The sequence below is a fragment of the Saccostrea echinata genome, unplaced genomic scaffold (assembly GCF_033153115.1).
Source record: "Saccostrea echinata isolate AGI-Se365-2 ecotype Australia unplaced genomic scaffold, CSIRO_AGI_Sech_v1 ptg000001l, whole genome shotgun sequence".
Classification (NCBI taxonomy): domain Eukaryota; kingdom Metazoa; phylum Mollusca; class Bivalvia; order Ostreida; family Ostreidae; genus Saccostrea; species Saccostrea echinata.
In genome coordinates this window covers 31,295,884-31,313,996 of record NW_026889750.1, presented here as the reverse complement: position 1 = coordinate 31,313,996, position 18,113 = coordinate 31,295,884, and the positions used below count along the sequence as shown (strand labels likewise).

General features: G+C 31.4%; 1 protein-coding gene across 1 annotated transcript; it reads right to left on the bottom strand.

Moving 5' to 3' along the window:
• Nucleotides 1-489: 489 nt before the first annotated feature.
• On the bottom strand, nucleotides 490-17,147 carry LOC133189454 (sodium- and chloride-dependent glycine transporter 2-like). The gene is made up of 14 exons (XM_061324827.1): nucleotides 17,076-17,147; nucleotides 13,520-13,682; nucleotides 12,846-12,977; nucleotides 12,099-12,435; nucleotides 10,577-10,709; nucleotides 10,274-10,408; nucleotides 9,608-9,711; nucleotides 9,054-9,178; nucleotides 8,532-8,644; nucleotides 5,898-6,026; nucleotides 5,545-5,644; nucleotides 4,954-5,054; nucleotides 4,506-4,676; nucleotides 490-1,184 (listed from the first exon to the last, which is right to left on the bottom strand). The coding sequence occupies exons 2-14, from the start codon at nucleotides 13,677-13,679 to the stop codon at nucleotides 1,005-1,007; spliced, it is 1,920 nt and encodes a 639-aa protein (XP_061180811.1). The 5' UTR covers nucleotides 13,680-13,682; nucleotides 17,076-17,147; the 3' UTR covers nucleotides 490-1,004.
• Between the last annotated feature and the right edge of the window lie 966 nt (nucleotides 17,148-18,113).

Here is an 18,113-nt window from a genome sequence, read left to right as displayed (position 1 = left end):
GGAATCACTGTCTAGTTTGCCGGGTATCCATGACCATTAACGCCAGTTGGAATGTGGGATAATTTATGCATAATGGGCTTCTCCTATTATGCGAATTATCCCCGTTTCTAACTGTCGTTAATGCCCTGGCATATCCACAAACTAGGCAATGATTCCTTAAACATACATATATAATTTTGCATTTCATCTATAAACAATATATTTGATGCAGTAGTAATAATTCGTCCTGAAGGGTGGATGATACAAACAAAACATGGATATTAAAATAGGTACAAATTCAAAAAGAATTTCAAAATTTCTAAAATCTCTTATTAAAAAATTGTCAACTTTCTATAATGCTCAAAATTCTACCTTTCTGAAATTAACCTTATAAATCTATTTAATTTTTTATCAGTTTATAGGACATTTTTCGTGAAATAATTGAATGAAAAATTATTTGCGGTTAAACTTATTCATTTTACTTACATACAAATGACAAAAATTGTCATTTTTATGGTTTTAAAAAGTTTGTTTTTATCATCTGTCCTTCGGATAAAAAACATGTTTACTTTTCTCCATTTTATTTTGTATATTTTTGCGTAATAAATAAAAGCTAACTAAAATCTGTAAATTCCTGAAGTCACCAGAAAGTGAGGTCCAATGAAAGAAGTCGAAAACAAGATAAGAGTTACAACATCTCTAGATAATGCATGACATAAAATCACGTGTATATGACATTACAACCTTATCCATGTAATATTTGTCAAAAGGGCTAGGATATCATTTTCGATCAATGTGAAAAAATGAATAATTTTTGATGAGACAGTTTATGAAATATTTAAAAAGTTGTCCGGAATTAGATTAGTTCTTTTAAAAAGGGATCTAGATTGACAAGTCTAAAATGCAATTAATTTGTGTTCATTGACATTAAATTGGTTTTTATGAGGAACTTTTTAGTATTAAAATCAAAACTTATGACGTATTTTGAATGTAAAACTGTTTGCAGGAAAGGGAACAAATCTGTCTTAGGTTTCTAGACAGATATCTGACACTGTTTCTTGGTCGTCTAAGCTTTTTTTTCCACAAATGTTTCTGAGTATGGTGGATTTAAAGTCTCCAGATCTGTTTTCAATCTTATATTTTTCACACTCAAAATTAGAAACTGGTCTCCATCGCTCTGAAGGTTTCAAAGATGAACATAGTTTCTGAAAAAATAGAAAAAAGTGTCAATAAATTACAAATCGTAAAAGTTGATCAAATCATAACTTAATTTCTTCATGGTTTAAGTACAGCTTGTGAGATATTTTTAAGGTTACAACTTGACGATCTACTAGAACGTTTTAATTATCTATCCATCTTCTCTTCTATTTAGAAACTTTGGAACACTTCTATAACAATCCCTAAACGCAGTAAAATACCCAAGACTTTGATTATCCTGAATCAGTCGAATGTTGATTGAACACTGATTGCACATTTAATATTCTATAAGAGAGTTTCAAGCATATTCTGTAGAAACCAGGACTTGTATTATAGAAGACTACTCCGTAAAAGTATTATTTCTAAAGGTTTTATCGTGGAGGGTCCTTAATCATTGGTATTCCCAAATTGGTGGCATTTCAAACCAAGAAATTTATGCATTTTTGTGTAGCCTGCAGAGCAGAGCGACGCTTAGGAATCACTTTATCCGGCGTCTTTGTATGTCCGTTTGTCTGTCTGTCTGTCTGTCAGTCAAACCTTATATCTCAAGAACTGTAATAGGTATGGATTTAATACTTTGCACATATATTGCTTGGCACATTGATTTCTTATAAACTAGCATGGTTACCGACCTCATCACCTTTGAACTAGACCTTTGACTTACTTTTCAAATTACTTCAGAGTGCCGATATACAGCATATTTTTTTACTTTTAAGTGGTAAGTTTATGCTGTTTGGCATATGCATTGTTTGTCATAAAATATTTTTTAAAAATATTAGCGTTACAGGCCACTTGACCTCGACCTTTGATCTGCTTTGCAAAAAATACTCCGGACGGTGTAATTTAACTGATGTCTTAGTTTTAAGAGGAAGAGTTTTGATAATTAGTATTTATATGTGCTTTTGAGCTCATGACTCTGTACTTTAAAACTGTAAAATATACAGTTACCACATAAACTATGAAAATGCATTGAGTCAGTATATCAAAAGGAATCCTTAAGACTAACAATTGCAGTAAAGACAAACTGAAATCCTTTTGGAGGATTGTTGGAAAGAAGTATTAATAGAATGATTAATAATTATTTCTAATAATTTCAATTTCATACTTCATTTTTAAGCTTTGAGGGCTGGGGAGTATTATTTGTATTTGATTGTAAGATTTTGTCGCAGTCCTACTATCTGCGTACCTTTCTTTGCAGGCCAATGGATGAACAATAATGCTAGTAGCAAATAAATAACTGACCACTCCTCGATTTATTTACATTTTTATAAAGCTATATAGCAGCGACACATGCGTTCTTTGGAACACTCTAGTGTTAAATATATCATATTGCTTGTTAATATGGTGGTTAACAGTAAATAATAAAATAAAACTTTGAAAATTCCAAAGAAAACAATTATATTCGACATTGTTTTAAAAAATTAGAAAAATATGCTATAATTTTTGTAAGGTTATATATTTTAAGTGAAAAAATATTTAAATTAGAATTCCTTAGCAGTATGCAATCAAAAACAAAATCTGCACAAAAGTTTATCATCTATAATTTAAACAAAATGTGACTGTTGTTTAATGTTCAACCATTAGTAAAACTACAGGGGACACCAAAAGGTATATGTCTATTTTGCGTTCCGTGAGTATTTTTTAAAAGGCCACTTACATTTAGATGGTAAATAAATTGACAATAAATACACACTTATAGATTAAATGTACGTTTAAAAGTTTTTGAAAAGGTTTAAAAGAGAAATGTTTTATCAGTAAGCATTTCTGACCAGAACAGGTGTTTGTCACATGAGCCCAGTGTAGTCATTAAGTGTGACCGTTACACCATTTAAATTTTACTCCAAGGAATACGTTATCATAAGAATGATCATTTTTTCATCAAATATGAAAGTTATCCAAAAAAATTGTAGACAGTGTCTACAACTTTGTAAATATTCATCAATAGAAGTCAAATTTTACATGAGTATCATTTATTCGATGTTTCTCAAAATTATGGTTTTGAAATATATTTCTGTCAAAACAATAAAATAAAACCGATAAATAACAAGGTCGATATGGTCTGTTCGTGCAAAATCAAAATCAGGGATAATTTATGTCTATAACCATCAAATGCGTTCCTTTTTCTAATAATATGGCAACATTAAATTAAGATTAAGAAAAAAGTTCGCGTAATATGTCATTTTAACATAAATGAATTCATAGACAGAGGAGTGGAGACGTACCCTGAATTGAGTTTGCCGCAAATGGCATGGAGAAAAAACATTCCTAGCTCATAGAGATATGCTGAAATACATGTACCTCTATTTTGTTGAATGTGGAAAAAAGATATAGAAATGACTACAACACAGAGAAACGTTAGAGGAGCAGTTGTATATAAATAACATAAGATATTCAAGAACAATTTGACCTTGAGGATATATATAATATACACAAATATTTAATGAATTCATATATATTTTTGACTGATTTTGAGAAGAAATGACATAAGTAAATTTATAGAAAAATCGTAAATTTTCTTTGGTTTTTAAATATGCGACGTTTTCAATGTTAATCTATACAAAATTCTGCACACATTTTTAACATTATTTTAAAATCTTAGAAAAGGTTTACACTTACCCTGGCAAACATTATTCAGGGTACCTACATGAACATAAATCTATGTGATATATTGTTGATTTTTCAATACCGAAAAAGCAATACCGAAGAGGAAGAGTAACTACTGTCAAATTCAGAGGGTGAGAAAGACTATGGATCGAAATCAAACTTTGCGTGTTTTTTCTTACTGAAGGTCACCTTGCGAGAACTGAAATTTGAATCTGATGACGAAATTAGACAAACAATGATGAATTTCAATTCGTCCCTGGATGGTTTGCCAGTATACGTGACAAAAGGGTGCGACGGCGCGAGAAGTGTGTTTTGAAAATCATGACGTTACTAAAATCATAAATTACGATAAGTTGCTTTCGCTTATATGCTTCCTTTATTTTTACATAAAATGTGTTATTATGAAACTTGAAATTGAAGATTGTTAAAGATTTCTTTTTTCACTTCTTGCTTATTTCCAACGAAATACCTTCCCCGGGGGACATTATTCAAACTTCAATGACCATAGAACATATTTTTAAAGCAGAGAAAATACTTTAATCGGAACTGTTGATATCAGATCTAAATTGGCAATATAAATACATTTCTCTTTAAAAAAAAAATACTTTTTTTTCAACAAATATATCATTTGTTATATTCATTTGAAAAAGGATAAATTTTAAAAGATAAACACTAATAATTTAAGAGTTTAATCACTAAAGTAATAGCGAATAACTATAGTTTACCTTCCATACAGTATCACCTTTAGACCGTCTTATGGCTCTTATCGCACAGATGGGTAGAGGTACTATAGGAAGGAAGGCCACGATCCAACCAATAGCCCGACCGTACGCCGGATACGTGTAAGAACCAACCATTGGCGGTCGGTACGTGTTTATAGAAAATGCTAATAGCATCTGTTAAAGATACAGATGTTGTTTCAATCTTACAGTTATATTCAATATATTGAATTTTAGGAAAATAAACGATTAAATAAAGTGCATTTTATATATATATATATATATATATATATATATATATATATATATATATATATATATATATATATATATATATATATATATATATATATATATATATATATTTGTAGAAATGGTTTAAACATCTTAATGTCAAGTTGCAGAATCAGTCAAGTGCAATGTGTAAGACTGTATTTTAGCAGGGAAAACGCACCACTAAAAGGAGGGGTGTAATCACACACCACAAAATCCTCATATAAATAGGTACACCTCTTCCAATCATCATTTCAATGTCACGTGACAAGTTATCTGCCCCTAAAAGTTAAATCCAAAATTATATATATATATATATATATATATATATATATATATATATATATATTGCTGATTTCCGAACGAGTTTTCTCAACACCGAAAAAGGAATACCGATATATTTTCATCAAAAATAAAAACTGTAAAGTTTGAATTGCCAATCATACACGTAAATTGTATGGAAACTTATAAATGAAGGGCTCCGAATCGCAAGGATATATAATTTTTCTATAATAATCAACTATATACATTTAATTGTAATATTACTTTGAATTCATTAGCAAAAGTAAACCCATTGTTTTAACGCAGATCAAATGTGCAATTTTATACATTTATCGACCGATTTTCAACACTCACAAAGATGGAAGGGAGTTGTATTCTCAACATTGTTTGAAGTACTATCAAGTCTCAAACCCCACATTGAAATATGGGTGGATTACCTCTGTGCCATTCCATATATATTTGCTTTTATAATAGTTTAGCAAACAATTACCATAAATCCAGCCAAAAATTAAACATTCAATCACTCCAAAGAGAGGTAAACAAAAGGCTGCAATGTACCAGTCTAACAGCTGAAATATGTAGATCCCACACTAAAAGAAAACAGAATGACACAGTTATTATAATTTATCTGCATCACAAATATAGAAAATTTGTAAGGCTGCTTATACAAAAAATCGAGCATAGGTAATTTCATTACGTAGTAAACATTTTTACATGTTTTATTGAGGTTTCCATCAGAAATAACCTTATTTATACTACTAATCACTACCTATCATACTTACCTTGACGCGTTTGGTTTTTATTCCAACCACATGAATCAGTATACGTATTAAGTATCCTTACCCCAGTGCATAGGAGCAATCCAACGAGAAAGAAAAACACACAAGAAATCATTGACATCAGGGCCTTGTGGTTCCGTATACGAGGAAAAATATCACTGACAGCCGTCAAGCAGGTTTCAAGGGTCGCAAACTGTTAAATTAATTAAGAATACAATTAAAACACTTTACACTTGAGAAAAAAGTAAGCTTTTGTGTTTATAAAAAAATATACAAAAGTATTCGTGTACGAGGGTTGTTCCAAAAGCATTGTTGCAACTCCTGAAAAATCTTTAACGATATTATATTTACACTCCACATGTATTTTTTTATAAAGTGTGAGAAAAACTACGGCATTCAAGACACCATAACACAGAAAAGGTTAAAGTATGCGTTTTATTTTGACGTCACAAACTTTGAACGCCGTGGAAGTGCAGCGTCATAAGCAAAATTCAAAATTCACGTTCACATTGAATAGAAGCTCTTACATATGTACAATGTCTCTTCCGATAATTGTAACTTACCCGAAGGATAATACAGGGATTTTGATAATAACTTTTGCAGTCAAGGCAAGGAGTTAAAAATGTAATTATAAGCATTGAATCATAATAATTTTGAAAGATATAGTCTCATAATTGCAACGGTGTGTGCAAACAATTTTTCATAACGCGCTAATTACTGAATTTGTTTGCACACACCGTTGCAGTGCAAGAATGTTACCGACATCGTTATGACGTTACTATTCGGCTCAAATTCTTAGGTCATCCATAAACCCCTTTAATATTTCATATTTACGTTTTATTTTATGTACATTCCCAACTTGTACTAGAGTGTCTAGTTTTGAACAATTAAAAATATTTTAACTTTACATAGTGCATCTGCATATCCATTCCGCCGTGGGTAAGAGTAGAACGGGCATAGCGGCAGTTTCAAGTAAGTAATGTGAAAGGCTAATCTTCCACGCACGTTCTTCTTCCAGCCATCTGTCCATCCTATGACTTCCATTCACATTATGCAACTTTCGTATCTTTATACCGTTAATTATTTCCCTTATTAGTTGTCAATGTTTGGGACGTCAAGTACGGCGTTAGGTCAGGTTATCAACCTTTTCAATATTTGAACTGAGGAAGAAGAAAGTGAGTAGATGATCAGTCAACCCTTACTCTTGAAGCTACGATATATAAGATCTAAGCAAAAGGAATAAATACAGAAAAAAATGGACAAATTTTAAAAATTTGAAACCTGCAACCCAAAACAAGATGCTTTATATCAAAGTTGCAGTAAAGATTATTTTAGGAATGACTCTAATTCTTGGCCATATTATTCGAGTATAACCTGGTTTGGATCAGTTTACGTTTTATAATCCGCGAAGCGGATTATAAAACAGCGTAAACTGACCCAAACCAGGTTATACTCGAATAATTTGGCCAAGAAGTAGAGTCATTCCTTATAATTTAATTTTAAAATCATTAAATAACTATGGGCGTAAAATTTCCTTGCTTTTTATTAGTTCAAATTTGCCGCTCAATAATACAACAGTAGTAACGGAAGTGATGGGAAGCAAGGGGAGGTAAAAACTGATACATAGGCCTAGCAGCCTTGTTGTTTTTTTTTACATGTGGTAAGATCGAATTATTGTTTGAAGTTAAAGGTACATTTATTAAATCTGGAATTTTCCATGAATCCCGAGGACTGGAAATGAGAGGATTGTATGGTTACAGATGATTCAGCTGGTTGTCAGGGGGGGGGGGGTGTCCCCATACCGAACATGGTTATACAGAAATAATTTGTGTTCCTTTTTGGATATTAACCAGTCAGAGGCTAGAATACAAACAAAATTAAATTATTAAACAGAAGCGCGTTAAAGGTTTTAAAGATTTGCGGATAAAAGGAAAATGAGTATCGAAAATTAACGTCATAACGACGTCGGTTATGTTTTTGCCTAACTTAGTTTTATTTAAATATTTTAAAAAGTATTGAAATAACTACTGATAAATGAGATTTTCAAAAGTAAAAATAGTTATTGCCTATTAGTATATGAAATTTTTCCGGTGATATCCGGGTATTAAAGATTTTAAAGCAGTTGTGACATTATTTTTTGGACCAACCTTCGAAAAATACTAATAGACGGTAAGATCATTTGAATATACATGTATATATATATATTTTTTTAAAAAACAATGACTGTACGGCAGGAACAAATTGCCTTGCTGAAACATCATCAAAAAAGATCCACCTATTTTTGTTTATATGTCTTTTCTAAGAATGATGCAAGATATATCAAAATAAATATTATTTTTTTAAAAAGAAACAAAGAAAATATTAAATTTGCTGTGAATGCATCAGAGACAGTTTTAACTTTTGACGATGGTGAAGCACAATAATATTGTTTTCAATAAAACAAAGTCTCTGGAAATACCTGTATCACAAAAACAATAAATTTAAATCCACATTTCGCTTATATAAGGGAAATATCTGTGGAATGAAATTTTTCAAATTAAGATATTGTTAAGAACAAAAGTAGTTAAAAAGCTAAAAAAAAAAAAATCAATGCCATATATCTTTATATCAATTTATAATTATCTTTAAGGAATAATATGTGCCTATTCATAATTTCGAAAAGGATGATATAGCTCTTGATTTTATTTGATATAATTACCTGACTGTCTAATCCAACAGTAAACAATGTTAAGAAGAACAACACAGCCCAGACATTTGGTAAAGGAAGCAGCGAGAGAGCCTCTGGATAAACAAGAAAAGCCAGCCCGGGACCTGATATGAAATCCAAAAAAATCTTTTAATTTGTGCCACAAATTTTGGGTCTGGCAACTTTATTCAAGTAATACATTTAGTGATTATTCTCCATTGCAATACATCGGTGATTTTCCATGTATTGAATAGAGAAAACATATTCTACTTTATAGAAAGAAATCAATGGTTTAAATATCAGATATGCTTTTCTTTTGGACCACAGGATTTGTCATTTGAATGACATTTGTACTGTATGAGCAAGCGATTTCATTTTGCACTTTTTCGCATATTTTTTCTGGTTTTAATACATTTGTATTTGTATTTGCTTGTGCTGGTACTTCTATTTATTTTGCTTCGCTCAATCGATCGATCGATCGATAGATAGATAGATAGATAGATAGATAGATAGATACGTGTGTTTCGTGCCTACCTGCCTGTACCACTTTATCCACTGGTTTACCCGCAACATGCGCCATGTAACCAACAATGGTGAAAATGGCAAAACCTCCAAATATACTTGTTCCTTCACTCACCAGAGTTAAAATGACCGAATCTCTATCATGTGAATTTATCTTGAGTTAATATAAATATATTTTTTATATTTTTGAAATAGATGAACATTTTTAATGAATGAGATATATCTTGTATAATCATGTCTATGAACATTTCATTTTATTATACGTCATGTAAATACGTCTTATCCGATTGGTCGAGAGACGTGTGAAAACATTATATTACCATCTGAGAACAGAAGCAATGCCCTTATAGGGGTTAAATAATCTAGCAACCAGAATCATTACCTGACAAGGGGTGATGCTATGAAATTTATCACGTGCCTGAAATATTCACCGTAGATATTTATGAAACATTGTTTCGAGTGTATTAAAATACCCGATCTATATTGCATTGTTGTGGCACGGTTGACAATGGTTTTCTCGAGATATATAATATTTACTCTTCCCTTAAACTACATGTTTTATTGACCTATAGCAGTTATTGTTGAATTTATTGTAGCTAGCCATGGTAAAGAGAGGTCCCCATGCGGGCCCCAGTGAATAGAAGACTTGAATTCCGGCCTCTAACCATACCTATGAAAAAAAATCACAATATTACTAAAGAGTTGATGACAATGAACTAATCATTGTTACAAGAGTTATATAAAAAAAATGACAAAAATACAAAAAAAAAATACGAAAAATACAAAAAAAGAAGAATAAAATACTTATTCTTATGATTAAAATTACTTTGCATTATCTTGTATAGCAAATAAAAAATATTTGCAATAAATTTTAATACTTGTTGAATGTAGCAAATAGGTAGATTTAAAGAAATTAATTAGATCTGAAGTATACATATCGTATTTCTTTCTCTCGTTTGAAATATTACACATAATTATTTACGCAAGAACTTGGGGGAAATTCTCTTTAATCATACATTGAGCAGATTTAATTAAGAATTTAGTCAAAATGTTGATTTGCGTCAAAAGAAATCTACAAAAAATATTGTCAAGGATTAATTTATCAATAATAATTTTGTTTAAAATACACTAGAAATTTAAGATTCTTTATCTAATATCTTTAATTATTCTCTATTTCTTCTTTTTAAAAGAGAAACCCAATTCTATGATATTTTTTTTTACTATATACTTACTTGAACACTGGCAAGTTTATCAAAGTCTGGTCTGATGTAGAAAAGGATGCCATCAGTTGATCCAGGAAGCGTCAGGCCCTTGATAAGAATGACGATCAGTAACAAATAGGGAAGGGTCGCTGTGATGTAAACAACCTATAATAAAGTTTTTGTCATTATTCATTTAAAAAATATTAGCTATCAACCCGAAGGATGTCTCCTCTTTCCGGTAAAATATTGCAATTAGGATATTGTATTTGAATAGTGATTAAACGTTTACAATAAATGAATAACAATTATTCTTATTTATTTGTCTTAAAGTACCTTTCCAAGAGATTTAACACCTTTTATCAGACACAAGCAAACCACAATCCATGCTACGAGGAAGCAGATTGTAAGTCGCCAGTTTAAACCACCAATATCATGGAGTCCCTCCGACACAACAAGAACACGATTACTGCAAATTAAAGTTTTAAACTGAATTTATTTTGATTTATTTTGTTGCATATAGTCTTTATTTGATGTTTATATGTTTAAATTTTATAACATATGATAAATTTGCTTACATTAGATTATATATATATATATATATATATATATATATATATATATATATATATATATATATATATATATATATATATATATATATAAGGGATGTCAAATCGGTCAATATTTAACAATCGGTTACTCGGACGTTTTTCCGACCGAGTACCCGGGTACTCGGTAAAAATGAAAAAAAAAAGTGTGCTCTTGAGCCCCGTTAAGCTCTGATAAACCCCAAGGTTGTTTTTATCACGTTTATTAATGTATATAAAGATCGATTCCAACGGAAATGGTTTTTGTTACTAGATTTATTTATCAAATAATCACAAAATACAAATTTATACATCGAAAATTACAAATGTTTTACAGTTCTTGTTTAGGATCTACTAGTATTTGATCAATGCAAAATAAGGACAATCTGTTGCGCAGGTTTGATGATCAGACTAGCGAAAGAGAAGGAACGGAATTTGTTGGGATCGCTAGTCTAATATTATTTCATATGTTGGTTGTTTCCCCCGTATACACTAAACTTGCGACGCGAACTGACTCAACATTTTCTGATTCTTTAGTTATTTCTAAATATTTCTTCACTTTTGAAGTGGGTAGCGGCATTTCTATGCATGTCCGATTTCACTGCCGTATATTAGCTAAATAATTTTAAAAGATTTAAAGATAATATCATAGACCATACTTAAATGATGTTCACTGAAAACAATCATTGAAGCCATCCAAAAAATGACCACAATACGTGAGAACAGCTGTGTACGAAATGATTGGTCACTAATTACTGTATATACACAGGCGATATAACGGGTGTTTTACGGGGGTTTGCCAAACGGAGATCAGACTATAATTGCTATCAAAACATATTTCACACCTATTGTTCCATACCTAATTATTGAATGTGTGCAAAACGGGAACACACCTTTTACGGGTGTAGATGACGACACGCTAATTACCGTATGCATATTTAAGTTATTTTTTGATAAGTTTTTGAAAAAAATATGTAGTTTGAAATAAGAAAAAATATACATCCGAGTAACCGAGTACCATTTTTAGTATTCGATACTCGGACGTTCGATCGAGTACCCGGTTAACCGGGTACTCGTTGACATCCCTAATATATATATATATATATATATATATATATATATATATATATATATATATATATATATATATATATATATATATATATATATATATATATATATATCAATGGTAATTTATTTGAAAATTCTCAAGACATATCTTTGTATTACATTATATTTTACAACGATTGTTTCTCATTTTAACTCACAACCAAAATTCCTCTTCACTTGTTGAACCAAGCGTAGTTTCTTTTGTCATATTCTCCACAATAGGGACAGTTAGGTTATTGTGATAAGTGATGGAATAAGTCATTGTTGAGAAGACTGACGTGTTATACAAGTCGTCCATTGTTTCATTAGCACCATGCTCTGAGGTCATTTTTGAAACGTCATGGAAACATTTCAGAGTATTCCAATCGTTTTCACAATCCGCCCATGGAAGAGGCGAGAAAAAGGAACTTCCGAGATAGAAGATGGTCCAGGTGATGATGATGTTGTAGTAAAGTGTAATTACAAAGAGGACAATGAACATTCCAACTCCAACTCCTTTGTAAATAACAAGTCAGCATAAGTAAATTCTTATCAGAATTGCTCTATGACACCTAGAACTGAAGCTAAACATAACTTGCAAGCCCTTAGGAAGCAATTTCAGTTTTGGGGCACAACCAAACATTTTAAGTTGGGCGCACTACCAAGTAAAAATTCTTTTGCAAGCAGAAAAAGGTCATCATAAGTTATTACTGAGGGGGCATAAGCATAAAATAGCTATGTTTTCTATAGTTTACTATATATCGCAAAAATATTGGGGGCATGGCTCGTTCCCCTACCCCTCCCCCCGCCAGTTCCTATGACCACTACAAATCAATATGTATTCGTTGCCAAAATTAATAAGGTATATTTGGGTTTTTTCTTACTTTATCTTGATTTTAAAAAATAGAATTTCAGTCAAAATTCACCTTCGAAAATCGGACAAGCCTCCCATACATGAAAACAGCTCTTTCCTGTAAATTGTCCAACAGAGACCTCCAGAAAATATAATGGAAGACCGGCAGCCAGGAGGAAAAATATAAATGGAATTAGAAAAGCACCTACAAAAACACAGATAGTTCAGTTATGATTATGGATGATATCATCAGAATTAATTGCATTTCATTTTTCCAGCTCTTTAAAGTTTTTTTTCTATTTAAACATTTCGGATTTCGAACGTTTCAGAATGAGCATCACTGAAGAGACATACATATTGGTATCAGAGCAAACACGTACCAAGTATGCCTTCTCTCCGAATGATAGAAGGGAAAGCAATAAACATTGTATACATTGATGCAACGCTAAGCCTTATAAAAAGGCTTCATAAAGAAAGCATAGGTGCCTGTGTACATGACCTCCATCCCTTCTCCATATTTGCACCCTGGCCACATGGATTTTGTTTGATTTGTTTTGTATTTTTTTAAAGAATTTTTTTAAAGGATATATTTAAAATTTATTTTTAAAAATCATACTCTACGTCAATTTGTTGTTTTTTTTTAAATCAATAAACATATTAAATGTCTCTGGGCGGGAGTGTACATATTGAGTGGCTAGGTTCTTGTCCATTGGCACCCATGAAAGATAAGTCACTCTTCTAACTCACCTCCTCCATTTCTCATACAAAGATACGGAAATCTCCAGATGTTACCAAGACCAACACAATAACCAACCATAGAAAGCATATAATCTAGCTTTGCTCCCCATCTTCCTCTCTTGTTTTCTGACTGACCTTTCTCTGTATTTGAATTGTCTGCCTTGTCCATTATCTGAAAGATCGGGCTACATTTGATCACTTTATATAAAACACATGAAACATAAGATTTCTTGTGTAAAGATATTTTTTCAACATCATTACTGATACAAGAACGTTGCATATAGAATCTACGTAAACTTTAATAAATAGTAAACATAAAAATTTGCCTTCAGATTGAAGACAGAGGAATATATGAGGGCTGTCCATAAAGTTTATAGACAAATGCTATAATTTTCTTGATAATGATCAAACTGACAGATGTGTACGACATTATTTTAATATAGACCACGATTTTGTAAAAACATCAAAATTAAATCAATATACACTATCTTACGAAAGTTATAGGTGCATGTAAACAGATTAAATATGCAAGCTGCACGATCCAGTCTGACGCTAAGCAAATTTCATGATATATAACGTCAAAAATGTAGATTTTAAATATTTATCACTTATTCGTGGAGACACATCATATCTTTATTATGCCACACTGTTAATTGTGTGCGATAATATCTACATATCGACAATAACTGAGTATTTTTCATGCCCCCGTAATGGAAGATCTTTGTCTTGGTACCAAATACTTGACCGAATTTTTGAACGATTTGTGATAGGGATTTCATACTTCACTCATTTATTCCTTGTGAGAAGACATTTCCTTGGGTACAAATATTTTTTTTACCTTTTGACCTTGGAGTTTGACCCACTTTTAAAAAACTTAAAACTTGGCCAAAACTTTTGAACGGTGAGTGCTGGGTATTTCATAGTTGTATTTCTTGTGATAAGACCTTCTTTTGGGTACCAACAATTTTGACCTTATGACCTTGACCTTGGAGTTTGGCCTACTTTTGAAAAACTTTAACCTTCTACGATACTGAAATTTCGTTCGTCTTATGTAAAAAATAAAATCGAGAAAAACGAAGTAACCTTAAAATTACATCGAATCAAATGTCAGGTACTTTTTCATGTTATGTTTATATTTAGCAAACAGTTTCTACTTTAAATTTATGGCCGTGGGAACCAGGGCACGGAGAGGGGGGCGTCTCCTCCCCCGAATAATTTTGCCGATATAGAATACTATAGAAATCATTGCTATTATATGCTTGTGCTCCTTCAATAATAACGTCTAGTGACCTTTTATTTTTTACTTATTTATTTATTTATTTTTTTTTTTTTTTGCTTATCAAGGAATTTTTGAATTTTTGGTAGTGCCCCCCCCCCCCACTGAAAATGTTTGGTTCCCCCCCCCCCCCCCAAAAAAATGAATTGCTTCCTACGGGCCTGATAATGATGAACTTGTTAATAATAAAAATACATCATAGAGTGATAGACAGCAGGTTTTGTTTGGAGTAAAGATACATTTCTTTATTACGATATGCTATATAATTTTGTGTCTATGTTTATAGTGAAAACGATACTTTAATGCGTATGCATTTTTACTTCATATCCAAGTTATTGTGATTCTAAACATTGCAAAATTTAAAACCTCGGGTCTCTGAGGCAATATGAAATTAGGTTAAGCAAAACACAGTTCAGCGACATGAAGGATTATTTAAAGCAAGGTTTCTTGCCGCAGAAAAGAAGTTTAGCTAATACTTTACGGTGGACACACAAATGTCTTTCGAGATATTCCTGAGATTTTTTATAGCCAGTCTGCACTAGTAAAGCAGCAAATACAAAGTACATACATTTATTGAGAAATTACATATGTAAATTATCTTTGATATACAGACACATTTTTTTCAGCTTATGATAGTTATCCAGAAATTTTGTGGTCATTTACCTATGACTGTTCTGAATTAGGAAACAAATAAATTAATTGATAACTTTTACTTATAGTATATATATATAAAGGACAATAATACACAACTTACGGGAGTTCAGAGTAATGCTAACGGGATGTCTTGTCATGATTGATTAATTGAATAAAAAATATATCAAAATTACAATATAGCACATTTAAAGGTTGGGGTATTTCAAATCCTACTAATTGAACCAAATTAAATACATATGTAGAAATACATATACTTTCGGAAAAATAACTGATCCTTCTCTGTTACTGACGGTGTCCAGAGGATAATGTTTCATGATGATGTTTTTGCTGACACGTGTTGCCATTAAAATTATCCATAACTTTGCAATTTTAGATAGCAAGTTGTTGATCGACAAACAAAAAGCATTTTCACTTAATCTACAATACTATAAATCCTTGTGATAGTGAATTTTGAATATCTTTAAATCTATACATATTTCTTATCATTAGAATTGATTCAAAAATGTTATAAAAATTTAATGTGCCCATGCTCCCTTTACTGGTTCATTCGGAGACAAGTGTTTCATTCTAATTATCGTAAATTTAATTTAGACAAAAACAAGCTATTGGTGAACCAGTTTATGCAAACTTATCATAAAGAATTCGTGTGTTAGGATAATTTCTTTGGCTTTCAAGAGAAGAAAACTACGGAAGACCGTTGAGGCCAATTCAGAGAAAGAAACATTTTTTATAGCGTTTAAACGCAATAAGTATTGCGTTTAAACGCAAAACATTGCATTTAATCGCAATAATCATTGCGTTTAAACTCAAAAGATTGCGATTAATTGCAATGTATATTGCGTTTAAACGCAAAACACTTTGCGTTTAATCGCAAAAGATTGCGATTAAACGCAATACTTTTTGCGTTTAAACGCAATATTTTTTGCATTTAAACGCAATAATTTTTGCGCGTTTAAACGCAATCTTTTGCGTTTAAACGCAAAGTGTTTTGCGCTTAAACGCAAAGTGTTTTGCGTTTAAACGCAATATACATTGCAATTAATCGCAATCTTTTGCATTTAAACGCAATGATTATGGCGATTAAACGCAATGTTTTGCGTTTAAACGCAATAAAAAATATTTCTTTCTCTGAACTGGCCTCAACGGGCTTCCGTAGAAAACTTATAAATCGTGAAAATTAATTTGGTTGTTTCATTTTTTTTCAAAAATAATAAAAAAAAAAAAAACCAGCATAGGAAATCATTCAGTCAAATTTAATTTCAAAGCATCCACGTGTAAATTTGAGTTGTCCAGTCATTATACAAGAATAAATAGAGAATACTCTTTTAAATCCTTCTCAAAAACAGCAGAATTACATAAACCTGGTCTAGTAGTTCTGAAGACGAGACATCGTGTAAGTAGTTTACAGATGACGGACAGACAGACGTCGGAAGCTTCCATCAGAAAAGAAGTTATGAGATTTTTGGCTCAGATAAACACTTAGTACGCATAATCATGAGAAAGAAAGGAATTAAGTTCCATTCAAACCTGATATCAGATTTTATTTCAATACTGCCTAAGTATCTTTGACTAAAATTCCCTTCAACATATAACCGACTTTTCCTCAAACTTGCATTATTATCATATTTTACTCACTTGCAGCCTGATTTGATGTCTGTAAAATTCAAAATCAAATTAAACTCCTTTTTCTGCTGCTCTATCAGACGACTTCAAGTCCAGTTGTATAGTCACTTTAATTTGACATTTTTGGCAAAGGGCCAAACATTAAATTTAAACTAGAAAATGGAGCATCATGTATGATTAACAAAACTAGAAATTTGTAATGTATCTGTATCCAATGTATTTACAGAAATGTCATTTTGATGTGGGACTTCTTTTCGGTTAAGAAGGTCCGATAACGACAACCACTATTCAGATAGTTACGGTGTGGAACTTTTCCTTTAAACGTGTACATTTCCTTCCACTTTAATAAAAAGGTATATTAAATCCACTAGGTATAAATATTGCTTTTCATCTGCTGAATTATTATAAAAATACCATTCAAAATTATACACGCGTTGACTGCGGCGAGACAAAAGCAAAAATAAGATATTCATTAAACATATATTCGAGATTAGACTAAAGAAAGCTTCAGAACTTTGAAACACCCTCACATTTTTATTTTTTATCATCTTTGGCTTCATCAAAAATTCTAGAAAGTTCGTTTTTTTAAAAAGGCAAGGACAATTTCTTATTCAGATTTAAATACTGTTTTAAACACATCTCGTCAGTAAAAAAACTTTTAGCTCCACCCTAAACCCGGGGTTCATAATTTGAAAACCCACACAACTGGTAATGCTTACATATTAATTTGAGTAAATGTGACCCTTCTCCTTTTGAAAGATTTTTTAAAATTTCCTGTATACTAGTAGTATTCAAATGTAAATCTTTGATCCCCTATTGTGGCCAATTCCTTCCCCCAGCCCCGGGACCATGATTTAAAAATCTTGAATCTGTACGACCTGGGGCTGTTGGCATGTAAATAAATCTAATAAAGGTTCTGCTGCTCTTAAAAAAAAATAAGATTTTACCTTTAAAATTCAAAATGTAAATACTTGTATTTGATTTTTTTATTGTTACCATACGCTAAACCCTGGATCCTATGATTTGAACAAATGTAGTTTGCACGACTTA